Source organism: Anoplopoma fimbria, chromosome 12, assembly GCF_027596085.1.
Source record: "Anoplopoma fimbria isolate UVic2021 breed Golden Eagle Sablefish chromosome 12, Afim_UVic_2022, whole genome shotgun sequence".
NCBI classification, from domain to species: Eukaryota; Metazoa; Chordata; class Actinopteri; order Perciformes; family Anoplopomatidae; genus Anoplopoma; species Anoplopoma fimbria.
This window is the reverse complement of record NC_072460.1, coordinates 835,114-862,124: the sequence shown is the minus strand read 5'-3', so window position 1 is coordinate 862,124 and position 27,011 is coordinate 835,114. Positions and strand designations below refer to the sequence as shown.

Here is a 27,011-nt window from a genome sequence, read left to right as displayed (position 1 = left end):
ACATTGTTTCAGTGTACATATGGATGGTGAATATTGTATTACGACAGGTGAAAAAAAGGGAAGTTATACTTTAATTATATTTATATTTAAATCATATCTTCACATTAATACAGGATTTCACAATGTTGTTCATGCAGCGCACACAGAGCGTTATAAATAACACACAAGGGAATAAATGGGCAACAATAGAACAATGTATAAGGAAGAGTCATAGTAGTATTAATCTATGTTACATATAGAAAATAAATGCAGTTATACATATGCATTGTATATACAGACACACATACAAGTCAGTTTGTTTTAGAGAGAAGTTCTAATAATTTTTTAACAGATATAACAGAAATAGAAACTCTTCCATATCTTTACATCAGAATCTTATCAGTAAGCATATTTCATTATTAAGTTGTGGCGGGACTGAAGCTTGAGATTTCAGCTGAGCAGGAAGAAGCCTGAGGAACAGTTCCCAACCACATTATACAAAAACATTTACTTCAGTGCCTTCACAATCACAAAAATGCCCCATTGATGATGAAAAAATGTGTATTAAGAGGTCTCAATAAAAATATACCAACACACAAACGATAAAATAACGTTTGCAGGGGTTATGTAATCGTTAAGCAAGCACAAACTCTTGTACAATTAGGCCTGATGCAGGTAACCTAGAGGAAAGGTGTTCTTTAATATTCACTCCAGGTAGTTTCAATACACTAAAAAAAAACTCAATCAGAAAAGATAAGACAGCAAGGAAGTGTCAAAAGAGCCTGAAGACCAGTTTCTGGCCAAAATGAGGTCTGGATTGAGTCCAGTAAGGATCAGAATGCCCTGGGGGTACAGTTCCCCACTTCTCTTGAGCCCTTAAGAAAGAGGTGTTGTCTTACCCTGATTGGACACGAGTGGATATGCACCCAGCTGCTCTGATTTCTTTATTAGTGATACCCCAAATTCTGCACAGGTTATCTAAATGAGCCTCCAATGAACTAAGGGGAATTGCAACATTCAGCTATAATGAATTGAAAGAAGATGAATGACAGCAAGTACCAAAGAATGAGGGACTATATGTAAGTAAGTATATAAAGTGTTTAAATATAAAACTTTCTTGACCACTGGAGCAAATTATTCAAAAATGAATCCCTCTAACATACTCTACATTCAATTTGAAAAAAAGAAACAAATATCAACATTATGACAGTAGTTCAGTGGTCCTCTATTAACAGACTGTGGGTTAGCATAAAACAGCTCTTCTATGACAGGTTCCACTTTTATTACAGTCTAACCCACATATACACATTGATCAGCTCACAAAAAGTACTGCAGTACCAATTGCTTGTGAACACAATATACAAGTAAACAAATTAGTTAAAATAATGTAACGGTATGGCATGCAGAGACAACGGACCACAAATGAGAACAAATAAAATATATATTTCTAAGTAAATGTATTAACATCGGAAAGGAAATAATCTCAGGTTGTTAAACCTGTCAGTATTTTACATCATGGGATTTAAATGACCCTGTTAAGCTTCTGCTAATCTTTTGCAATGGAGTGTGGAGCATCTAGTGATCACTACAGAGGTTCATCTCACACAAAGTCACAGAGCCCTTCTTAAACCAGAAGCATGGGAAGAGAGGTTCTGTGAATTTGGAATGGAAGGTGTGTATGAGAAACTGCTTTTCAGATGTGACACCATAATAAGTCAGAGTACCAGCTTCCCAATCCAGAAATACCCCAATTTTTTTGCAAAGAGGTACTTCATTTTTGGGCTTAACATCCTTGGATGTCTTTGCATCGTTGAACTTAACATCTTTGAGCTTCTTCCCTTGAACTTAACATCTTTGAGCTTCTTCCCTTCGTTGGGCTTAACATCTTTGAGCTTCTTCCCGTCATTGGGCTTAACATCTTTGGATGTCTTCCCTTCGTTGGGCTTAACATCCTTGGTTGTCTTTCCATCGTTGAACTTTCCATCTTTGAGTTTATTCCCGTCATTGGGCTTAACATCTTTGGACGACTTCCATTTGATGAGCTTCACATCTTTGGATGTCGTCCCATGTAGGGGAGTGTATCCAGACGTCGAGCAGAGCAGACTCCATGACTTCTCGTTGCATCCTAGGCCACCACTTCCGTCCCATTCTCTACCCACTGCTCTATATGCCACTGCTATGCCAACCATCCCTTCCCACTCCACCTCCCAGTAGCAGAAGCCTGTTAGGCTCTCCTCACAAAACACCTGAGTCCTCTTAAATCTGTCGTAGTTTTCAGGTCGTGACACTCTCTCCTCTAGCTTATCTACGGTTTTTGCTTTCCTGTTGCCATCACAGAGAGAAAGCCTCCTGCTTGCAGTGCTTTCATCGAGCTTCAGATCTAAACCATCTGAAAGAGGAACAAGTAGCACAACATTCAGGTTTTTTTGAGAAGTTTAAACACTACAAAACATTGATTTTACCTTTAGATGAAATCCAAACAAAATAAATTCAAGACGAAATCTAAGCATGTTGTATGTAACAACTGTCACAGGTAAATGCATATATTAATGGAAGCTATACTACCTGCAAAGGAAGGTGAAGGCACATTATTGGACATTCATTTCAAATTCATCAGGCATGAGCTTATTGTCTAAGGCTCTACTGAAGTGATAACATATAAAACAATGAAATAAAATAAAAATAAATTAAAAAAACTTACACTTCTTCAGCCCTGGCTTTAACCGATGCGCTCCACAGTGTTCCAAACTGTGCAAAATGAGGATAGAGTGGTCAAGAACAGAAATTTCGATTCAATACAATACTTTGAAAAGCCTCTTTTTACATGTTAAAGCTCATATGATAAAAAAGAAAAGAAAAATGTAATAATATATATCTGCTCTTTGGCCAAACCTGACTTAACTTTGCAGGGCTGCTGCTTCATTGTTTGGGAGGTGTGTGTGTGTGTGTGTGTGTGTGTGTGTGTGTGTGTGTGTGTGTGTGTGTGTGTGTGTGTGTGTGTGTGTGTGTGTGTGTGTGTGTGTGTGTGTGTGTGTGTGTGTGTGTGTGTGTGTGTGTAGGTAACTCAATGTCAAAAGGCCTTTAACCATTTATACCTGGGGTTAATCATTTATTTTGTCTTACTACCAAGGCAATTCTTGAGTGTTTTGGTAACTATCTTGCTAGTTTAGATTTTGCCTCAGTGTAATTCGGAGAACCAGCTATAATGAGACAAATTTACACATGTAAACCCACATCCTGACATCTGAACATACCAGAGTGTCTTCAGGCTCATATTTGGATCTGCAGCTATAGCAGAAAGCATTGCCTGCCCATCGGCTCCAGGGTGATTGTAACTCAGATCCAGCTCTTTCAGGGAGGAGGCTGTTTTGGACTTGAGAGCAGAGGCCAGGAAGGAGCAGCCTTTCTCTGTCACTTGACAACCTGACAGCCTGCAGACAACACACACACACACACACACACACACACACACACACACACACACACACACACACACACACACACACACACACACACACACACACACACAGTGTTTTCATGACTTTTGGGGACATTACATTTATTTCCGGAGACTTACTCTAACCCTAACCATAACAGTACCAGCATAGCCTAACCCTTGCACAAACTTTTTTTGGTTAAACATGTTTCTACAAATTCTGTTATTGCATCTGTTTGCAACTTTTTTGTGGATGTCAACAAACACCATTTCCCATAATCCCTAAGGTCACAGGTTGAACATCACCAGAACATCGCAACATCACCAACATCAGATGAGGAGAGACCACAGTGAGTATGTTTGCCTGTTCAAACATGATGTTTGTAGTAACAGCAAAACAGAGAGAGCTGAACTGTGCACAGGTTTTCAGAGAGCTCAGAATAGACATTAGAAGAGAGTGCCATTAGTTATCTTCGTCAAATTTACAAAGGGTTCTGTTTCTAATAGCTGTTTTCCTATTTAGAGTCTTTATTATTTTCCCTTTAGACACCAATGTGTTTTCTGCGGCTCACTTTGAAATGTAAAGTAAATGCATTGTACACTTACTTGAGAATCTCCAGCTTACAGTGTAGATTCTGCAGGCCTTCAGCAAGCATCTCCACACCTGAATCCAGCAGGTCGTTATGACTCAGGTCCAGCTTTGTCAGATTACAGGATGGGGAGCACAAAACTGAGGTTGACAGACCTCTGCAGGATTTATCAGATAGCTCACACCAACTCAGCCTGTGAAAATATTATATTGGCAAATGTTTAGACACTAAACAGACCATGTTGTTCAAATGTGCTAAATCACAGTACTAGCTGCCCAGCAGCGCATCATTAAATATGAAAACTGTTCCGATTACAAACAAACTTCAGATCATCAGTGTCTTGATAGGTTGAATGTTAATAGCATCACAGAGCCATCTCCTGAATTGTAGTGCTCTTTTAACTTACATTTACATTACTCATATATTTATTCTAGCAACAGAACACAGGAGATCTGTATTAACAACCTCAAAACAGCCTCCTTTTGGGATAAATAAGAGGGTACCACAAGGATCTGTGCAGGATCCATTTCTATTTACACCCTACATAAACAATATCATCACTCCAACAAAAACGTATAATAATCATTTTTATGCAGATGACACAGCCTTGAATACATTTGACTCCTCTTCAACTCAAACAATATCAAGTTTAAAATCTGCCTTTAATGTTCCTCAGACATCTCTGCATAATCTCCAACTTGTACTGAATATCCACAAGAAAAAATCTGTTCTATTCCCAGTTAAAATCCCCCTCCCATTCATATGATTAATTATACTAAAATTGAATTGTCCAATCTTATAAAAACCTGAGAATTTGGCTAAACAGCAATCTCACTCATAGACAACACGTAGAGCTACAACAAACAAAGATAAATAGAAGGGCATTCAGAGAGCACAGACCTCCATCTAGGCCGTTTCTATGAGGAAAAGAAATTGCCCAAATGTAATGTTTTCTTTCATTGGCCCATGTGCCACTCTTCCGCTAACTTAATGAAAATTGGCCCAGAAGTTCTAAATTCTGCAGACCAACAGACAAATGAACAAACCTAACCAAATAATATCCTCCATGGCTGAGGTGAAAATGGGTTTCTTATATAATCGAGAAAGAAGCAGGTTACATTCCATTGAATGGCCCAATGAATTTATGGCACATTTCACCATGTGTACTGATAAAACATGGGCCCAACTCAGTTTAACTGCCCGAAGAAGACTTATCACAGCCCAATATCAACACACTTGGGACCCTCAGGGAAATGGTAAATAGGATTCCGTTTTTGAATAAATAGATACACTAAGTAAGTAGTATTTACCAAGATAACAAATTATATTTTAAAGAGCATTTCAAAGTACTTACAAAGCAGTTTTGGAGACTTTAACCACTGGCAACATTCCCAGAAGAACTTTCTCTGACTTCAGGTACTTTTTCAGATCAAACACATCAAGCTTCTCATCTGATGTCAGCAGCACAAAAGTCAGAGCTGACCACTGGGAGGCGGAGAAGTTTTCAAATGCGTGTGTTTCTGATTTCAGGTATGTTTTCACTTCTTCTACAAGTGTGTGGTCATTTAGCTCATTCAGACAGTAGAACAGATTGCAGTTTTTATCAGGATCGCTATTCTCTTCCCTAATCTTTTCTTTGATGTACTCGATGGTTTCCATGTTGGTGGTCTCAGTGTTGTCCTCTGTCTTCTTCAGCAGCTCTTGCAGTAGTTTCTGATTTGTCTCCAGAGAGAGGCCAAGCAGGAAGCGGAGAAACAGATCCCATTCTCCTTTTTTGCTATCTAAAGCTTTGTCCACTGCTTGCTTGTAGAAGTCTGCAGGAAAGTCTCCAACAGTTGAAGCAGGCATGGCAAGCAGATTTTCTCCTGTGTTATTGAATGTGTGAAAGACATAGAAAGCTGCCAGGAACTCTTGAATGCTCAGATGGACAAAGCAAAACAATTTCTGTTGGTACAGCCCAGAGCCTTCTCGTTTGATCTGAGTGAATAATCCTGAGGAGACTGCAGTTTTTGTGATGTCAACATTGCATTCGTTCAAGTTTTCTTCAGTGTAAAGAAGGTTTCCTTCCTTTAGCCCCTCAAAAGCCAATTTTGCCAGAGACATGATTGTTTCCTTGTTTCTTGTATTCCAGCATGAATCTGTTTCAGAATTCTCCCCTGTCTCATCTGCACCATACTTCACATTAGACTGTCTGCACTGTAACACAAGGAAATAAATGTACATATCAGTCATGGTTGTGGGCATCCTCCCTTCTTCGTTTCTGTTCACAAAGTCCTCCAGAACTGTTGCTGTGATCCAACAGAAGACAGGGATGTGACACATAATGTAAACGCTCCTGCATTCTTTGACATGTGAGAAGATTTTCTCGGCCAAATCTTTGTCACTGAATCTCTTTCTGAAGTACTCCTCCTTCTGCTTATCATTAAATCCTCGCACCTCTGTAACCCGGTCAACTTTATCAGCAGGGATATGGTTGGATGCTGCAGGTCTGGAGGTGATCCAGATTTGAGCTTTAGAAAGCAGATTTCCTTGGATAAGGTTTGTCAGCAGAACATTGACTGAGGTTGACTCTCTCATTTCTCTCCAAACTGGACTTTCATGAAAGTCAAGATCAAGGCGACATTCATCAAGACCATCCAGGACAATCAGGATTCTGTACTTGTCATAGTCCGTTATTTCTGATGTCTTCATACCCGGAACAAACTGATGAAGGAGTTCCTCCAAGCTGTGTTCTTGCTCTTTTCTCAAATTTAGTTCCCGGAAAGAAAGTGGAAACATATAAAATATGTCCCCGTTGGCCTTACCCTCAGCCCAGTCCAGCATGTACTTCTTTGTGGCAAACGACTTTCCAACGCCTGCCACTCCCATCGTCAGCACCGTTCTAATGGGGATATTTTCTCCGGATTTAGGTTTGAAGATTTCATGATATTTAATCAATATTTCCTGTTCCACTGGCTTTAACTTAACATCCATCTCTCCCCTCTCTCCCTCTATTATGTAGAGATCTGTGTAGATGTCATTCAGAAGAGCTGAGGTTTTCTGCCTATCCATCCCCTCAGACACATAGGAAAATTGCTCCTTCAGCTGAGATTTGAGTGTCTGGTGACTTGCAACATCAGGCTTGCCTGTAGGAAAATATTTATTGAAGTTATTAAGGATATACTGTATATGATATAAATGCATGAAATCACTAACCCTAACCCAGTTTACCAAATCCAAACCATAGCATCAAGAAGTGAGCTGTTGTTTTTGTTAATATTTTTTAGGGATAAACACTGGCAGCTGTCTTAAACCAGTGCCAACATTTTGGGACATATGCAAGTACAATTTATTTGTCTGCACATGCACAAGTGACTGACAGTAGGGTGGGCAAAATGTAAGATTTGCTAAACTCTGACTCAAAAACTGTCTTTTCACTTATCTCTTTTCTATAAGCGAAGAGCAGCATTCAGCAATCACAGATTCAATTCCATAAGAAAAGTATGGCCAGATTTAAACATGCCTGTTGTCTGGTTAATGTATATTTGCAACCAGTGTCTGTACTCAAAGATTGTCTTCAAGTGACTTGTCTTCTCTCTAACTGATTGGGTTGCAGGAGTTCACTTCTCACAGTTCACGTCATCATATCAGTAATCCACTATGATAAAGTTTGCTGATAGCTTTGAACTATGACCTCAAGCATTTGGATCAAGAAACTTGGTAAAAATAAGGTGAGTCAGATACGATTAAGTAGTCTATAGCTGTAAGTTTACTTTGTCTGATACATATTTAATCAACAAGAAACATAAGTATCTGACTCTGTATCAGGAGATATTCCATTTTAAAGACTTTGGTTCTTTTCATTTCATAGCAGTTTTGAGCATTTTTGCTTTCTGAAGGCGACTGTTTGATTTTTAAATAAAACACTCTAAAAATGTTGGGTTTGATTGCACAGCTATTTAGACCACTTCCCTTCACAGCTTTAACCTGCACCCAAAAGCTTACATCGTATTTCTGTCATCCTGTCGACACATGCGTCAGGCAACTTCAGTCGGGAGGTTATCCAGATCCGGGCAGAAGGAAGCAGGGTTCCTCTGATGAGGTTTGTCAGTAGCACATCCACTGAAGCTGGCTCTCTGACATCAGTCAAGGTGTCGTTGTTGTCAAAGTCAAGAGGACGTTCATAAGCATCCAAACCATCCAACACAAATAAAACTTGGATTTCTTTCTGTTCAAAGTTAGAGATCACAAATGTTTTAGTTTCCTCGTAGAAATGATTAAGAAGTACCATCAAACTGACGTTTTTCTCTTGAATCAAATTCAGCTTATAGAGGTTAAGGGGAAATATAACGTGATCTTTTAAATTTGACTTTTTGTAATTTTTAGCCCACTCTGTTATGAATTTCTGCACATGGAAGGATTTTCCAATTCCAGCTTCTCCGGTGGTCAGAACAGTTCTGATCTTTTTTCCTTTTGTTTCTTTGAAGATTTCAGATCCTGCATGGACTCTTGTCACAGATTTCGCCGCTGTTTGTCCAGGTTTCTCTTCGTCATTGACTTCACCACTTCGGGCGTCTCTTATGACGTGTTCCGTGTTTTTCTGGTTAGGATGATTTATGTCTTCATCTTGAGTGGTTTCTCTAAGAAATCTTTCTTTCAGGGCAGATTTCAGCTTCTGCCATCGCTCTGAGGTCTCTGAATGAATAACACAAAGCCATTGATGATGAAGGATACAAGCGGCATTAATCAGTTATTTTTAAGTATCATAAAAGTGATTGTTTGAACATAGCCAGCTAAAATTATTCATAGTACAATACCAAAACAACAATTTAAAGTAACAATGTTGTGGACAATAATATATATGAAATGATGTCACTGTCATAGTTTCATACCTCGACATTCTGTCACTTTCTCAATATAGTTAGGAGGAATCTTGTCAACTCCTGAAGGTTGAGAGATGATCCAGAGCTGGGCCGAGGGAAGCAAATTCCCCTTGATGAGGTTTGTTAGCAGCACATCCACTGAGGCTGGCTCTTCCATGTCAGTCAGGTCCTTGTTCGTTGCAAAATCCAGAGGAAGTTCACATTTTTCCAAGTTGTCAAGGACAAAAGCTACTTTACACTTGTCGTAGTTGTAAACTCTCTGTTCATAGTCAAAGGAATGACGAATAAGATCCTTCAGGCTTTGAGCTTCTTTTCTTGAATTCAGCTCACCAAAATGTAATGAAACTATTAAGTCTATCGCTTTGTTGGATTTTCCTTTTGCCCAATCTACCATGAACAACTTTGTTTGAAATGTTTTACCAACCCCAGCCACTCCTTTCATCAGCACTGTTTTCACATTTTTTTTCTTTGAATTCTGAAATAATGCCTTAAAGGATTGGACTTTAGTTTTCTTGTTTTCACCAGCTTGTATCTCATAGAGTTCTGTGTCAGTTCCATTTGCTCTCAGTTCCTTTTCATACTGATCAATGATTCTCTTCTTCAGGTCATCTTTGTCTAAAATGATAAAGACAACACAAAGAAAGCAGAGTGCAGTAATTGCGTTTCATTCAACACAATATAATGAGCATTAAAATACAGTGTAACATGATGCGTTGTGTTCTACCTGCAGTTAAGGCCCGGAGGAAAATGGCAGGACATAAAGATATGTAAATATTAATTTGAAATGTTTTGCCTTTAACTTTGAAGACTTTGTTAAAAATGTGTATTGATTGTAAACCTTCTAAAGTTTCTGTGGTGCTCCTTCTTGTATACCTTTTTTGATGTTTTTCCTATCCTGGTCAGTTTCCTTTGAAGCGCTGCTGGGCACAGACGAGACATGTTTGTGTCAATTCAGAAGATACATTTGTTTGAATGTCGTTACTTTGTCTTTTTCTCTGTAATAAGTGTAACAGTATTCAGCGCGTGTTTTTTTACTACCTTGATTCACCACAGAAGTTGAGAGGATCATCCTTGTTGCTGAAGCTGGGAGGTTCATCCTTGGACCGGTCACCGTTCACGGAAACATTGCTGGGAGCAGGAGAGACTGATCTTTCTGGCTCATGCCTTCTTAACACAAATTATAATAACAAACTTTTAAAATATTTTATACCGTTGAGCCTCAACATGGAAGTAACCGTATTTCTCTTTGCTTTTATACATTAACATGTTTTTTTTTCATTGGAGCCAAATGAAATGATTGGACCAGATTGTTTTCTTTTTTTGGGGGGCCGAGAATTTCAAATATTGAATGCTGTCGGCATGTGGAGATTTAACAAATATAACAAAAAACATCTTTAACATTGTTTAGTCTTGAAGGGTAATTTACAATATCTATTTTCCCCTGTCAGTAATGATGTGAAAAATCATACATAACCAGTACATCTTACCCCGGTTCTTCTTTACTGAAGCTGGGAGGTTCATCCTTGGACCAGTCACTTTTCATGGAAACATTGCTGGGTGCAGGAGAGACTGGTCTTTCTGGCTCATGCCTTCTTTAAGACAGATTATAATTACAAACTTTAACACATTTAACACCTTCAATACTGTTGAGCCTCAAAATGGGATTCACAGTATTTCTCCTTTCTAGATGGTCATTCTCAAATTTTATTTCTCATTATATTAATCATCCCAGATAACAAAAATATCAGAAGGAGAGCAACTTTTTTCTCTGCTCAGGTGGATATTATACAAGTATATATCTTTACATAACAAACAGCCGTTTGCTGCTGTAATAATGCACTGAATATCAAATAGAGATCCTTCTAAGCTAGGGTTGGTAATCTTGAAAAACTAGCAAGACTAAACTAGATTAAAAAAAATACTCTTACCCCGGTTCTTCTTTACTGAAGCTGGGAGGTTCATCCTTGGACCAGTCGCTTTTCATGGAAACATTGCTGGGTGCAGGAGAGACTGGTCTTACTGGCTCAAAACTTCTTTAAGACAGAATATGATTACAAACGTTAACATTTTTTACATCTTTAACATTGTTGAGTCTTAAAGGGTAATTTACAATATCTATTTTTCTGTGTCATTAATTCTCTTCAATTTAATTTCTCTTCATATCAAACATCCACTATAATCAGTACATCTTACCCCGGTTCTTCTTTACTGAAGCTGGGAGGTTCATCCTTGGACCCGTCGCTTTTCATGGAAACATTGCTGGGTGCAGGAGAGACTGGTCTTTCTGGCTCAAAACTTCTGTCAAAGATATTATAATTACAAATTTGAACACTTTTAACACTTTCAATACCGTTGAGCCTCAAAATGGGATTCACAGTATTTCCCCTTTCTAGATGGTCATTCTCAAATTTTATTTCTCATTATATTAATCATCCCAGATAACAAAAATATCAGAAGGAGAGCAACTTTTTTCTCTGCTCAGGTGGATATTATACAAGTATATATCTTTACATAACAAACAGCCGTTTGCTGCTGTAATAATGCACTGAATATCAAATAGAGATCCTTCTAAACTAGGGTTGGTAATCTTGAAAAACTAGCAAAACTAAACTAGATTAAAAAATATATATTCCACCGAATAACCCAGTCCAGTTTTGACAACTCTTTTCCAATGAAAGTAGCTAGCAGTGTTCGCTCCAAAAGTCACTATATCTGGCCAGAAAGTCGCCAAGTTTGTAACACTGACAGCCGTCCCTTAAGGCCTCCATCCAAAGCCACTACACAAGAATTATTATTAATGTAAACATATCATAATGAATGTAAACAACAAATATGAAGCTGTCAAGGTAGCAGCTTGTGGAAGACTCCAGTGACGTACAATTCACCAAAAATAACAAATGTTTTTCAAGAAGATAACCAACCCTAGCTTTAACACTTTTAACATCTTTAACATTGTTGAGTCTTGAAGGGTGATTTACAATATCTATTTTTCTGTGTCATTAATTCTCTTCAATTTAATTTCTCTTCATATCAAACATCCACTATAACCAGTACATCTTACCCCGGTTCTTCTTTACTGAAGCTGGGAGGTTCACCCTTGGACCCGTCGCTTTTCATGGAAACATTGCTGGGTGCAGGAGAGACTGGTCTTACTGGCTCAAAACTTCTGTCAAACAGATTATAATTACAAATTTTAACACTTTTAACACCTTCAATACTGTTGAGCCTCAAAGTGGGATTCACAGTATTTCCCCTTTCTAGATGGTCATTCTCAAATTGTATTTCTCATTATATTAATCATCCCAGATAACAAAAATATCAGAATTAGAGCAACTTTTTTCTCTGCTCAGGTGGATATTATACAAGTATATATCTTTACATAACAAACAGCCGTTTGCTGCTGTAATAATGCACTGAATATCAAATAGAGATCCTTCTAAGCTAGGGTTGGTAATCTTGAAAAACTAGCAAAACTAAACTAGATTAAAAAAAATACTCTTACCCCGGTTCTTCTTTACTGAAGCTGGGAGGTTCATCCTTGGACCAGTCGCTTTTCATGGAAACATTGCTGGGTGCAGGAGAGACTGGTCTTACTGGCTCAAAACTTCTTTAAGACAGAATATGATTACAAACGTTAACATTTTTTACATCTTTAACATTGTTGAGTCTTAAAGGGTGATTTACAATATCTATTTTTCTGTGTCATTAATTCTCTTCAATTTAATTTCTCTTCATATCAAACATCCACTATAATCAGTACATCTTACCCCGGTTCTTCTTTACTGAAGCTGGGAGGTTCACCCTTGGACCAGTCGCTTTTCATGGAAACATTGCTGGGTGCAGGAGAGACTGGTCTTACTGGCTCAAAACTTCTGTCAAACAGATTATAATTACAAATTTTAACACTTTTAACACCTTCAATACTGTTGAGCCTCAAAGTGGGATTCACAGTATTTCTCCTTTCTAGATGGTCATTCTCAAATTTTATTTCTCATTATATTAATCATCCCAGATAACAAAAATATCAGAAGGAGAGCAACTTTTTTCTCTGCTCAGGTGGATATTATACAAGTATATATCTTTACATAACAAACAGCCGTTTGCTGCTGTAATAATGCACTGAATATCAAATAGAGATCCTTCTAAGCTAGGGTTGGTAATCTTGAAAAACTAGCAAGACTAAACTAGATTAAAAAATATATATTCCACCGAATAACCCAGTCCAGTTTTGACAACTCTTTTCCAATGAAAGTAGCTAGCAGTGTTCGCTCCAAAAGTCACTATATCTGGCCAGAAAGTCGCCAAGTTTGTAACACTGACAGCCGTCCCTTAAGGCCTCCATCCAAAGCCACTACACAAGAATTATTATTAATGTAAACATATCATAATGAATGTAAACAACAAATATGAAGCTGTCAAGGTAGCAGCTTGTGGAAGACTCCAGTGACGTACAATTCACCAAAAATAACAAATGTTTTTCAAGAAGATAACCAACCCTAGCTTTAACACTTTTAACATCTTTAACATTGTCGAGTCTTGAAGGGTGATTTACAATATTTGTTTTTCTGTGTCATTAATTCTCTTCAATTTAATTTCGCTTTATATCAAACATCCACTATAATCAGTACATCTTACCCCGGTTCTTCTTTACTGAAGCTGGGAGGTTCATCCTTGGACCAGTCGCTTTTCATGGAAACATTGCTGGGTGCAGGAGAGACTGGTCTGGGCTCCAACCTTTTTTTAGACAGATTTAAAAATGCTTTTAAGACACAGCAGCATTTTAAACAGCAACATTTTCTGAGCAATTTTTATGGAATTGCTGCTATCAGTCGAACTATGTGGAGTAATCCGTTTAATATCAGTCTTTTTCCAGGCAGGTTAAATTCATTTCTGACATTACTTTGACTTTGTCACTTCGTCTATAACAGAGGTGGATGGAAGCGTCACATATTTCATCGATTCGCTTTCCCATCCTGTTTGAGGTGAGACTGAGCCAATTGAAAAAAAAAGTTACTTACGTGTCAGGTGATGTGGCATCAGCCTGTTCCTGAGACATGTTTGGTTTACAGGCAGATTACCTGTTTTTTACTGTTCCTTTATAACAGAATTACATTATTTCCAGCTCCTTGTCCTTTTCACCAGGCTATAGTTGCAGCAAGGTCCTCTCAGTCCACAGAACCACTCATTACTGAACCTTCATTCAAATATATCCAGTTTCACCAATACTGGAAAATAGAACTCTGGCCTTTAAATCCAGTCAACAAGCACCAACAGGAGGAGAATTCCCCTGAAATACAGAAAAAATGAATTCAGTTACTGTCACTTACTAACATCAACAAAACCTGATCAAAGTCTGAAGAGTAGCATCTCATGACTTTCTCCAACCTTACTGTGGGATTGCAAAATCAGTTAATGATTAATAACTTAAATATGAGTATAGTACCTAAACCTTGACATTGATATGTTGCTTGATAAAAAATAGGGTGTGATAAAGATTAGAAATGAAATGGCTGGTAAACATTACCCCAAAGGCTTGTTTAAGAGCAAACTAGTCTAACCTAACAGAGATAGTGAGCAAGGCACGTAATACCTAAAAAATCTCTAGCCCTTCCTTCATACTAAGCTGTGCTACAGATGAACATGGTATATTATAAATTACACAGGAAATAAGCATCACGATGGCAAACACAAAGGAATGTGAGCAGATTCTCAGAAATCATTAGGCGACCATCAGCAATATGTTCCGTATGTAGAGATGTGACCATGTAGGCCACACAGCTTGTCCTATCTAAAGAAACATGCAGACCAACGTATGAAAGCAGGTTACTAAATGATCATGATTAAGTGCACAGACTGCATCAATCTTACCAGTACAGGTGACATTAGAATCCTTCAACCATTTCTTTTTCACTCAGACTCCCATGACTGTGCTTTCGTCCCTCGTGGCAGAACAGCTACACTTTTAGTTTCAATTTCAAGCAGCAACTTCACTTTCCCTCCTCCTTAAAGCTAACCACATGACTTTATAAGGAAGTAAGTCATTAATGCGTATGAGCTATATGGGTTCTGTTGTTCTGTGTGAGGTGCATAAATTTGGAGACTACGGTAGCATGCTGCCGCAATTCATATAATGAGATTATGAATGGACATATTGGACAAATTAGTTGAATTTTTCTTTACTGATTCCCTAGGGCTTGAGACTTGGGCTACAATTTTTATGACAGCAAATACTTGTAAAAAGACATTCTGTCATGTAAAATGTATTGAATCTGATAAAAAATATTGAATGAGTTATTATGATTTTGTTTGGTATTTTTTGTTCTTATAACTATTTAAATTATTTTATTGAAATATATATATTTGCTTGTGCCTTGTAGATTTACTTAAGCACATTTTTACATATAGGGCGATCCAACAACTGATGGGAAAAGAAAACTGTTGCTATTGTAGCTAGTTGGGTTATCTTTAAATGTATTGCTCTACAGTCATTTGGGAAGGTCAGGGCTGCTAATTGGGCTATGTGAAAAATGTTATGGCTTTGAGAAATATGCACTGACTGAAGAGGAAGTAATTATTGTTTTGTGTGATATCTCAGACTTCATAGTTGAAATGCTTCCCAGTGACAGTGTTTGGGAGGATGTTCAGGAATGTGAGATTGATGACCAAACACATAGCTATACTTTCAGCCTCTAACTGGGATGAAGAGTTACCTTTCAACCTCAGAGAAAAGTGTTAAAAATGTGCAAGAGTAACAAGGAATGTGATTTCTTTGAATAAATTAGGAAATCTGCCAAGATGTGTTTTCCTCACTTTGTCATCAAGTTGATGTATTGTAGATTTGTTATCTCGTGCAATCATCAGCTCTGTCATTTTAATTGTCATGATAAGAATAGAGCCATCTTCTTTCATTTCTATGGCTGTTTGAACGTCAGTCTGTTGGTCGGTCAGTTAGCCCACCACTTAAGTTGAGATTTAAATATGGTAACAACTATCAGATGAATTGCCATGACATGTTGTACATGCATTCATGGCCCCAACATTATGAATCATGACTTTGGTGATCCCCTGGGTTTTCCTCTTGCGCCAGCAGCAGGTTGACATCTTTGGCTTTTACTAAAACATCTCAAAAACTACGGGTTAAATTGCCATGACATTTAGCAGAGATATCAATAATGAACAGACAATGAATCCTAATTACTTTGATCATCCCTACTTAACTTTCCCTCCAGCGCACTATGAGGTTGACAGTTGTGGTTTAAAGTGACAGTTCTGGGCAAACTATTGGAATTTCATGAGCCACATTAGGATGGAGTATGATAATTATCCTTTAAATTGTTGTTTTCCAACACCATCATCAAGTCAAACTTTTAATGTGTCATGTGCTTTGGTTATAACCGTGTGCATGTTAAACTAATGAAATTCCCACTTTTGCCTTTTAATGATATTCAGCGCAAAAATACGCTAAACTAATATAGTTCACTATAGATAGTGAACATGTTCAACATTGGGCTAAATCAACACCATCAGAATATTAGACATGTAAGCATTTTCATCAGGGATAAGTTAGCAAACTGATGTCAGCAAGCCCGGCCTCGCAGAACTTCTAGCATGTCCCCAGACTCGTTGTCTTTTTCACTTTTCTTTTCAGAACCATGTATGTTTTAAAGCCTCTTGATTATTCAACCAGCTTCATATGTTTGTAAGAATTTAGTGGGTCAACATGCAGCTCTCACATGCACTGTGATACAGTCAAATATTCTCCTGAAACCAGGGCAACTTATTTTTGACCATGGCACTCACTCTGTGCATTAATAATCTAGTATGACCTGACCAATGTTGTGGTGGTTGCTAATGGGCTCCACAAATACACAGACGCATAAACACAAACCATGTGTTTGCACGTAAAAGGACGCACACTTATAAACAGAGACACACTGTATTTTGGGATGAAAGGCTGTTCTTCTTCATCAGTATCCAATGAACTGCCTCTGGGTCACACACTTATACAACGCTGTGGCGTAGTGGAGAGCAAGGTAGTTCTCCAATCAGAGGGTCGGTGGTTCGATACCCGGCTTCGGCAGTCGATGTGTCCTTGGGCAAGACACTTAACCCCAAGTTGCTCCTGAAGGCTTGCCATCGGTGTGGACTGGATGATGAATGTTAGTTAGAGTCTGATGGTGGCACCTTGATGGTAGCCTGTCATCAGTGTGTGAATGGGTGAATGATATGTAACATACTACTGACTGTAAGTCGCTTTGGAGAAAAGCGTCTGCTAAATGACTGTAATGTAATGTAATGTAATTCGAAATCAGGTTAAATTTACACTAGATCCCTAAGAGATTCCAGTTCCCTGTGTCCAATGAAATCAGTTGGTTTGGTCCAGATTTTGCTTCTTCATAAGGCTGTTGAGATGTTAAGACTTGGGTTGGTTTAAGGTAAACATTACATTTAGGTCAGGATTAGGTTAAGGGCTGGTGTTGGGCGTTCAGTGGATAAGATGTGTGTTGTGGGCTAAGGAATGCCGTCAACAAGAAGGTCCTCACATCCCTGTGAGTGCGTCAAGGGTCCTAGTTATGAATGCTAGTGTCCCATCTCCTCTAAAGGGGGGGTTCATCCTCACTGACCCTAAAATAACGATCCATCCTTTACAGACACACACACACACACACACACACACACACACACACACACACACACACACACACACACACACACACACACACACACACACACACACACACACACACACACACACACACACACACACACACACACACACACACACACTCACACACACACACACACACACACACACACACACACACACACACACACACACACACACACAGTGTTTCTGTGTGGCATTTTTAAAGGGTCTGTGTGTGTGTGTGTACTTTTCAGAATAAAAGCATGGGCCAAGGAAGGTAAATAATTGAGAAGTCTCCCCATAGAAATGCAGGAATTTAGAACCTCTTCAATCTCACTCAGCCACGCATCGCCACTCATGCGATCCACATACACACAATGCAAACATACACACACATGCACACACATGACCCTGCAGACCTGCACTGCTTTTTGTCCAAGAGCGTGTGTGCGGGAGAGGCAGAGATCCAGCATGTGTGTGTATGTGATTTCATTGCCTTAACACTGTGTACACATGGTCGGCACCTGTCCACTGCTCCCCTCCATGTCTTTTTATTACCCATGCAGCTCACTGAACCCTCATTACCCTTTGTCCCCCTTCTCTCTCCTCATCTCTTTACATCTGCTAGCTATCCTCAACCTTACCGTACCACCCATAAGAGAGTAAACTTGGATTACACATCTATAAAGTTGGCTCAGAGAAACGGTCAAAACCCGTGCAGCAGAGGCCGGAATTAATTTACTTTTAGTTTTTCTTATGGTGTCAAGCTCCAAAATGCCCTCACATCCCATGATACTTTTTTGTTTCTGTTGAAAAGACCCTCCTTTGCCTGGTGAACACCCACATCTTTCAGACTCCACGTCTGAAAGAAGTGGGTGTTCTTTCTGGGCTTTGCTGTTGCCTTCGTTCTGCAGTCAGAAGCTCTGGCAGGAGTTGGAGAGCTCCACGCCCAGCAGCAGTGTCTCCTCCTTTGGCCAGGAGCAGAGCTTTGCCTAGCTGCTCCACCGGTCCCCGCTGGGAGTCTACCCTGACACCACACTGCTGGAGGCCCAGTCCATATTGATGGTCCCGCTGGAGAAAAGAGAGGCACAGGAGAACTAGAACTAGGATTGCGTATGAATGCAGCAAAATAAGGGCTTTTCAAGAGGCACCCTTGTGCTCGGAAACACCAACACTTTGTCCAAAGAGACACAAAATAAAAGTTCCATGTGGTAGCTTTAATGACAAAGCAGACACATTAGTGAATTAAATAAAACATTGTGAAAATAAATCTATTTTGTGATTACATTTGACAATTGAATAACTTAAAGACAAAATCTTTAATTATTATTTGTCAAAGTTACTTTGTTTAGTGCATTATTTAAATGAAAACTTTATTATTATTTCACTGTTGTTATAATAAGGAAACACTATTCAAGTCTACAGTGGACGGGTCCAGACTCATTCCTGTTGGAAACATTTCTGATAAATTGCCCTGCTGGAAAAGTGTCTAAGAAGGCAGCAGGAAGTAATGCTGTGTCTCAGTTTGCATTCTTCCATGCGTACATTTGCTATTTTGAGAGCAAAAGTGTGTTCACACTGAAAAGTTTGACAAATGCAATACACTATGAGTACCTGGATGCTGAACTCATAACTGTGGAACACTAGACACTTCTCACCCTCAATGGTCGGCATCTTGAATACGACAACTTGTGAAAATGGCGGCGTATTTTACCTCTCATGGCACAGGGGGCACACACAAACAAGTACAAGTAAAATCATTTTCGTTTTTATTCAGTTTGAGTACAATTTTCAAAGATAGTGTACAATCCTGCAGATCTTTTGGTGGCCGACATCACGCACCTGCGAAACACAGTAAATATATTACAGAGTTTACTACATGGAAGTGTACAACCTGAAGTATACAAAATGAGACACATCATAAATGTGTGTGCCCTTCCAAAATGAGGTTATTAAATGTGCACTTTCAACTGCGAATGGAACATTTTGTCATGTGATGTGTTTCGATGAGGCACTTTAAAATCATTGTATTTTACTGTCATTGTGGTGTCATATGACTGTCAGGTATATGGCTCATGAAAAATAACTGAATCCAAAGTTCCGCTTAGCATTTTTACCGCTAGCATTTCTCCAGGGATGACAATGTTATCTGTGGGTTGATACTTTTGTCCAGACTTATATATCTCAAAAACAATTGGATGGATTCCCATGAAATGTACAGACATCATGATGCCCCTGACTATTGTTCTAGCACCTCCACCAGATAAAAAATTAAAATTTCTCTATAGTATGATTTTTCACTGTTCTATATCTGTCTCTATATCTAAACCTACTATTGTGACCTATAAAGTGAAACATGACTATTGCCAAATCCAAACTAGAGCTTTTTTAACATTTCACAAAAACATAACTATGGCTAGTGGTAAGATAAGAGAGATAAGATAAGATAATCCTTTATTAGTCCAGCAGCGGGGAAATTTGCAGGATTTAAAAAATGTTAATTGAAATTCAGATGACAATATGTGTCATCCTCAAAGTTTTGGCAAAATAAGAGGTTGTGATATTATTTTACGTGGTAAGTGAACTATAGCTTTTTTTTCTCCTGTCAAACACAACCTGCTAACTTGGTCACAGGATTGGCTTCAAATAATTACTTATTGGTAAAATAGTTGATATCATGGACACATCTCACTTTAATTTCATAAAAGTCACCATGTGGGAAATCAAATGTTGCTATAAAACCCTTAATCTCTTTTCACTTTGTGCACTTCTGTCCCACTCTCTCCTCTCAGTCTTTATTCCTTTTCCTTCTCTGTGACTTCCTCTTCCCCCCTTTGCTTTTATTTTCTTTATTATTTTGTCAAGCGCTCCTTCCTGTAGGTAAAGTTTGGTCAATGAGACGGTTGGGGGCCACAGCCTGCAACACAAAGAGACATAAAACACTCATATGTTTGAATGTGGCTCCCTGCTGATAGACTTATGGTATGCTAGAACACAAACACACACACACACACACAACACAACACACACACACAACACACACACACACACACACACACACACACACACACACACACAAAGGCCAATAACTTCCGCTGGAGGAGCTCAACTCAGCAGAGTGTGACAAAAACACAGAAAACTCAAGCTAACTCGCTAACTGAATCTTTACATTCATAAATCACATATTAGCCAATGTACTACATGTCTTGGTTGTTATAACTGGCTCATCCTCTTTGTTCATGCGGATTCTACATTTATGCTGTTATTTATGATAATCAAACAATGCAGGTTGTTTTTGTTTGATACCAGGTTTTAAAATACTCAGCTCTTAGATTTCTGCCTTCAGCACATTACAATGGAAGATCATTTAATTTAGTTTGTGCATTTACAGAAACAATGTTCTGGTTTTTGTCAACACTGTTTTAGAGATGGTTCCTATGGAAAAACTAGTTGTTTTTTTTACTTCACTAGCATTGTAAAGTAAGTCACACTTTTACTTAAAGCTACCGCAAGGAACTTTCATTTTGTGTTGGTTTTGTGCTAGTGTTTCCAAGCACATTTTACTGCAGCAGGGTCTGAGTCTTTGTTCTGGTCCAGCGGGCCCAGCAATATGGCCTGGTCCTCCGGCAGCATGGTGTCAGTGATAGTTCCCAGGTTTACGGTGAACTGGTTGCAGCCGAGGCCCTGCTGGAGTCTTAGCTGAAAGAGTTTAAAAAGTTGTTGATCACTTACCAGACAATGTCCCACAACATCTGTTGGCAAAAAACTGATTCAATGAATTTTCAGGTTAGCACTCACTTGAGTTTTAGGCCACCTGCAGAACAAACTAACTGGACAGTTTCACAGCCAGCATGCTGACAGCACTAAGCTTATCAGAGAGCTGAACCCCATGTTGTGCTGTGAAATATGGTATTTTTCTGCTCATGCCTCCGATGTGATAGAGGAGCTTAAGGGATTAGGAATGACAAATGACCACAGATTTGAGAGGTGAAGATTCAACTTTAGACACACTTGTTTCTCAACATCAACATGAGAGGAATGAGTACGTGGTTTGAATACAATGACGCCAATATACAGGTTTCTAGAGATCACACTCTCCTTTATGGACTGGAAATGAAGCGTTTACAAAAAATAAGCAAGAATGAAACATGATTCATTTTAATTTTCTCCCAGTGTGAGAAAGTTTGATGGACGATAATCGAGACGGAGTAACAGGTAGTATAGTCCGGGAAAGTGGAAGGATTTAGAGGAAAAGGCACTTTTCAATATTGAGGTTTTGTGTTATAACATTTAAAACGTTAAGATTGACGCAATGGAAGATACATTGTTTGGGATGGCTTACATCTTGTTGTGAAATAGGGCTCATTGTGTGAAAACTACACACAAACCGAATAAGACAAAACACTCAGCAATCAATTATTTTTCAAAATGGCATTTTTGCAACAAAATGACACACATGCAGCACTTACATTTCAAAGCACTCGCACATTGATGTACTTTTTAAAAACACCCCTTTAGTCATTTCTTGTATTGCTATGGCTTGGTTAAGGTTTTGGTGCTTTTGTCTAAGCATTCACTTCCAGTGAGTAAACAATGGCAAAAACAAAGTGTGACCTGCAGCGGTGGTGATGAGAGGCAGGGGTTTGGGATATGTTTAATGAGAGAGAAGTAAGCAGGCAAAAGGAGTGAACAGGCCAATCAGGCTGTGGGTGACTGACATGAAGTGTTATTACGGGATATCGCTGCTCATAACACTCCACCTCTCTTCCTCTCTGTCATACCCGGCTAGTTCTTTTTCTTCCTATGCCATTCATGTCTCTGTCTGTTTTTTTCCTTGTTAATAACTTCCATCTTGTCTCTCTTTCATCGCCAGTTAGCAACCCCCCCCTCCAGCAGTGACAGATGACCTGGCAGCCATCGGAGTGATAGGCCTGCTGTTATCTTCTATAGGTGACTGCTGGTATTTTGTGTGTGTGTGTTTGTGTGTCTGTGTGTGTGTGTGAGAGATGGCAAATTGATGGAGATGATATAAATATTCAGGAACAAAGAAGGCCTTCACTGTGGGATAAGGGAATCAGACGGCACATCAGCCTGACATTCCACAGAGACTCCTGGACTTGGGGTGGAAACATCTACCTGACCTCTGTACGCACTGCTGGGAGACAGCTGTGCATCAAATGTTACTTAAAAGAAGCTCCACTCTATATGTTTTCCCATTTTGGCTACAGAACCACATTGACTGCCTTTTAAATCAGGTGTTAACGTGCTTCCAAGTGAGTTCCAGGAAACAAATGAACTTGTGCAGGTAGCAAAGACAGAGAGTGAGAGACGTGACGGAGGTGAAAGAGAAAAAGACGGAGATGTCAGAGAGAGAGAGACGAGGGAAGTGAGACCTGCACCAGTTAACTTGGTCGATAGTAGTTAGAGACGCTTCACTCCTCACCTGTCAGATGCTGTTAGAGGAGAGAACGTGTTTTTAGCTGTTAGTGACCCGAGAATTGGACACACACACTGACACACACACACACACACACTGACACACACACACACACACACACACACACACACACACACACACACACACACACACACACACACACACACACACACACACACACACACACACACACACACACAAAAACAAACATTAGTGTCCTTATGAGGACCACCAGAATAGCATGAAAAAGTAAATTGAAGGCACAATAATGTGTTTTTATTCATATGTTGAAGTACTCGTGTACCATGTGAAGAGTCCATACCTGTTTGTTGGACATAAGCAACAGACTAAAATAAAGGACTAAATTACAGACCCCTTACAATAAATAATGAAAACATTAGCTAAAATGTAATTTCACAAAGTAAAGAAATGCCACTATTTACACTTAGAATAATATTGCTTGCAATGTCTTGAATTTCCCTTTGAAGACATTTCTCATTGCCATGATTACATGTCATTGTTTGTACAATATCCTCATTACTTTAGTTATATTTTTATATTTGTTATAGCCTCATTTTGAATAGTAAAAAATATATATTTAGAAAATTGTAATTATTATAAATACAGGTTGTGGTTTGATCAGTCAAAACCTGAAAACAATGAACCTTATTCATATTGGCACAAGACAGAAAGTATGTCTGAATGTATTTATCATTAGCTTATTTAGTATAATGAGTCATTTCCTGGTTTCACAAACAGGAAATCTCCACTTCTATGTAGCATCAAAGCCACCTGCAGGTCAACAGATACTGTTACAACATCTGGGAGAACTGGATGTGAAATTACTTGAATTTATTATTTTTATGTTATCAGGACGCACAAAACATAAGATGAATCCAGGCAGCTAAGACACAAAAGCTAGAGCACTAATACAATAAACTTTATATGCAGTCACCTGATGATACTTTTTGAGGCTGTAGCATTATCAGATATAAAGCCTGGGGTCTAAAGTTAAGTAATTACGATCATATTTAATTTACAATGCATGTCAAACACAATAAATACTGAGAAAAAAACAACCAACACTTGTGCAGAATTCATTGTGTCTCAAGTTTCTGCTTTCCTGATTTTCCATCAGACCCTCCTGCTTTTTGTTATTATGCTGATCACATCTCTAGAGCAGCATACCCTTTAAAAATTCATCTACTGACACTTATTTTGATGAACTGCACGTCGATAAGTGGATCATTGGCCCCTGTAGTGTGCGTGCGTCTGTGTGTGTGTGTGTGTGTGTGTGTGTGTGTGTGTGTGTGTGTGTGTGTGTGTGTGTGTGTGTGTGTGTGTGTGTGTGTGTGTGTGTGTGTGTGTGTGTGCGTGTGTGTGTGTGTGTGTAGGGGGTGTGTTCCCAGGTGCCTGAAAAAGGTTTGAGTGTCTAAATGTTTCCAGTAAAAGAATTTAACCTCTGAACTCCAAAGGAAAGTGCTATTCATTCATCAGTGAGAAAGTGGACACACACTCGTACACACATACAGTCACGGGCAAACACACTAACAAGCACATATGGGAATACTACACCCACATACACTTAGTTATAAGCTGCCATGATGATTCATGAGGACGTGGTGCGCGATCATTTCCCTAAAGGCTGCACTCTGACCTGTGACCCCTCCAGCGGCAGTGTAGTTCTCCCTCAGAGAGGTCACATCCGTACAGTCGTCTGTCCTCTTCTTCTTTCACCTCAGCTTAACCCATCCATCGCTCCTCACCTTTACTCATTGCCTTCTCCAAATGTCTTCCCAGCCGCTACACCTACTCAGAGAGGACGCATACCGAACAGAGTTGGTGAAAATGATGAGCTCCTGGAATGTGTTTCGGTTTATCGTCCAGGAGTTCACGGCTACTCATGAAGTTAACATGTAATTTCCTGCATCTGCTCGTTTTTATTATGTTGACTGACTTGATGGATGAACTGATGAACACAAGGCATGACATTTATGACAGAAGAACTGGACAGACAAGTACCTCCTCTCTTTTCTTCATCCCCTCCAAGTGGTGACTTGTAACTAAGTTTACTCAATTGCTGTAATTACTTACATTCTTTTTTACTTTAGAGCATTTCTATTTTATACCACATATACTTGTACTCCACAACATCTCAGAGGAATATATACTTTTTACTGCACAACATGTCATTTACAGATATATTGTTGGTTATTCATAATGAACACTTTCCATCTATTGATAGTTACAGCATTAAGGTGATATCTTTGTACTTTTAACTTGCAGAATTTTGAGTGCAGGACTTATTTTTACATTGTAGAACAGCTACTTTCACTTAAGTAAAAGGTCGAAGTACTTCTTCCACCACTGTTCTCACCATGGCTATAGTCCTGCAACTTCAGCTCAGAACTTCATATTGGAAAATTAGTTTTTGGATAAATTGGGTTTAAAGTACAGGAAACAGGCAGCAATAAAAATATAGGCAGGGGAAATGAAAGTTTTGGGGTTTTTTCTGAGAGTGCTGACAAGATTTACAGCAAAGACACCAACCCTCCCTCCCTACAAAATGCATTTATATACTACTAAGTTGCCAAGTTGTCAAATACAGAATGTTTCCAATGCACATTCTGCGTCTCAACAGTGTCCTCCTCTCTGGTTCATTCTTCTGTTTTTTGTCCTTCTAGTCTCCTTCCAATTTGTAATGAAGTCATTTGTCCACTGTTTCCTATAGGTCACCATTATCCCCTTTATATACACACACTGACCAGTCCCAATCCCTGCTGGCAATTTCCTTCCTTCTCCCTTATCAGTTGCAGCCAAATATTAAGTCTAGATACACATATCACCAGCCAGGAACCGTTTCATATCTAATCTCCAATAACCATTAACAGCTGAAACCCACTTAGCTGCAGTAATAAGGGGAGGGTGGAAGGGAGCCTGCTAACATTCCTCTATGCTCCTCGTCATTTTCTCCTTATTGCTCTTTTTTTCCATCCCCCTTTCCTCTTAACCTAAACCCCGTCCATATGTCTCCAGCAGGGCTGGAAGACCATTAATGAAATGAAGACAAGACAAATAATCTCATCCGTCCATAATGACACTCAGTCCTATTTAAGAAAGCCCCAAATACACAAAGTCTCACCCACACATGCTCACACGCATATTTGTGTTTCCTATTTCTGGACACATGATTAATTAACATGTAAATGTGCCAACACCAACAAGTGCACACTCTCATACACACAGTAGCCTAGACTCTTCTATTACTTTCTCAGACTACTGCCTCACTGTCTTTTTTTTATTTTATTTTGTCACATGAAAATTTAAAGATGTAAATGGAAAAGAAAGGATGATAGAGTGAAAAGCATTGTGTAAGAACATGTCTTTATATGTTTAATCATGTAAAGTGATGACTGTGTTTCAAGTTCTTTTGTTGTGAGAGGGTCGGATCATTTTTGGCCAAGTGAGGGTGTGAAAAATATTCAACTCTAATGGACTCATCCATTAGAGTCTTGTGAAAACACAGTCTAAAGTGAGGAACATTAGCGACAGAGGTGTGTTTGACCTGTTAATGTCAAAATGATGGATTAGTGTTTGTGTGCACGTGTGTGTGTGTGTGTGTGTGTGTGTGTGTGTGTGTGTGTGTGTGTGTGTGTGTGTGTGTGTGTGTGTGTGTGTGTGTGTGTGTGTGTGTGTGTGTGTGTGTGTGTGTGTGTGTGTGTTAAACTGAGGGCCTGTTGGCACAACACGAAATCAGAGTGTGCTACACACAAACACACTTTTACATTTGCTCAAGAAACAATATAAGTAGCCGTGTGACAGTGAAGCAGACCACTGCTGGAAAAAATTGCAGTAGCCTGAATAAAGGTTCAAAAAGTAAATCATAAAGGGAAACGATTCACACCCAATTAATAATCTGAGAGGGAACATTTCAAACACATGGTCATGGTAACGAAAGTCAACTGTACACCTGTTCTGTGAGCTTTGAGACTCATTTTGAGAAATGGAATATAACAGTTTGAGAAAGAGCAACACTGCAACCACAAAATAACTCATGGAA

The 27,011-nt window shown here is 39.0% G+C and overlaps 3 protein-coding genes across 3 annotated transcripts in view; 1 reads left to right on the top strand and 2 right to left on the bottom strand.

Annotated features, from left to right (window-relative positions):
- Positions 1-27,011, top strand: part of selenok (selenoprotein K) — a 91,984-nt gene that overhangs the window by 55,473 nt on the left and 9,500 nt on the right. The window lies entirely within an intron of this gene.
- On the bottom strand, positions 1,818-11,131 carry LOC129099377 (uncharacterized; the record flags this gene model as incomplete). The annotated part of the gene is made up of 12 exons (XM_054608602.1): positions 11,061-11,131; positions 10,796-10,900; positions 10,355-10,459; positions 9,906-10,031; positions 9,741-9,787; positions 8,877-9,482; positions 7,990-8,679; positions 5,360-7,130; positions 4,022-4,198; positions 3,234-3,410; positions 2,681-2,727; positions 1,818-2,368 (listed from the first exon to the last, which is right to left on the bottom strand). Coding segments are annotated over exons 1-12 (4,458 nt in total), but the record flags the coding sequence as incomplete, so codon positions are not given.
- On the bottom strand, positions 11,925-13,564 carry LOC129099376 (uncharacterized). Its single transcript, XM_054608601.1, has 4 exons — positions 13,503-13,564; positions 12,635-12,739; positions 12,370-12,474; positions 11,925-12,033 (listed from the first exon to the last, which is right to left on the bottom strand). Exons 1-4 carry the CDS (start codon positions 13,556-13,558, stop codon positions 11,925-11,927), a joined length of 375 nt encoding a protein of 124 aa, XP_054464576.1. The 5' UTR covers positions 13,559-13,564.

Coding starts and splice junctions, on each gene's coding strand:
- LOC129099376 (XM_054608601.1), bottom strand. CDS start 13,558: ATGAAAAGCGACTGGTCCAAGGATGAACCTCCCAGCTTCAGTAAAGAA. Junction 12,740..13,502: donor TTCAGTAAAGAAGAACCGGG/GTAAGATGTACT, acceptor TCTGTTTGACAG/AAGTTTTGAGCCAGTAAGAC. Junction 12,034..12,369: donor TTCAGTAAAGAAGAACCGGG/GTAAGAGTATTT, acceptor TCTGTTTGACAG/AAGTTTTGAGCCAGTAAGAC.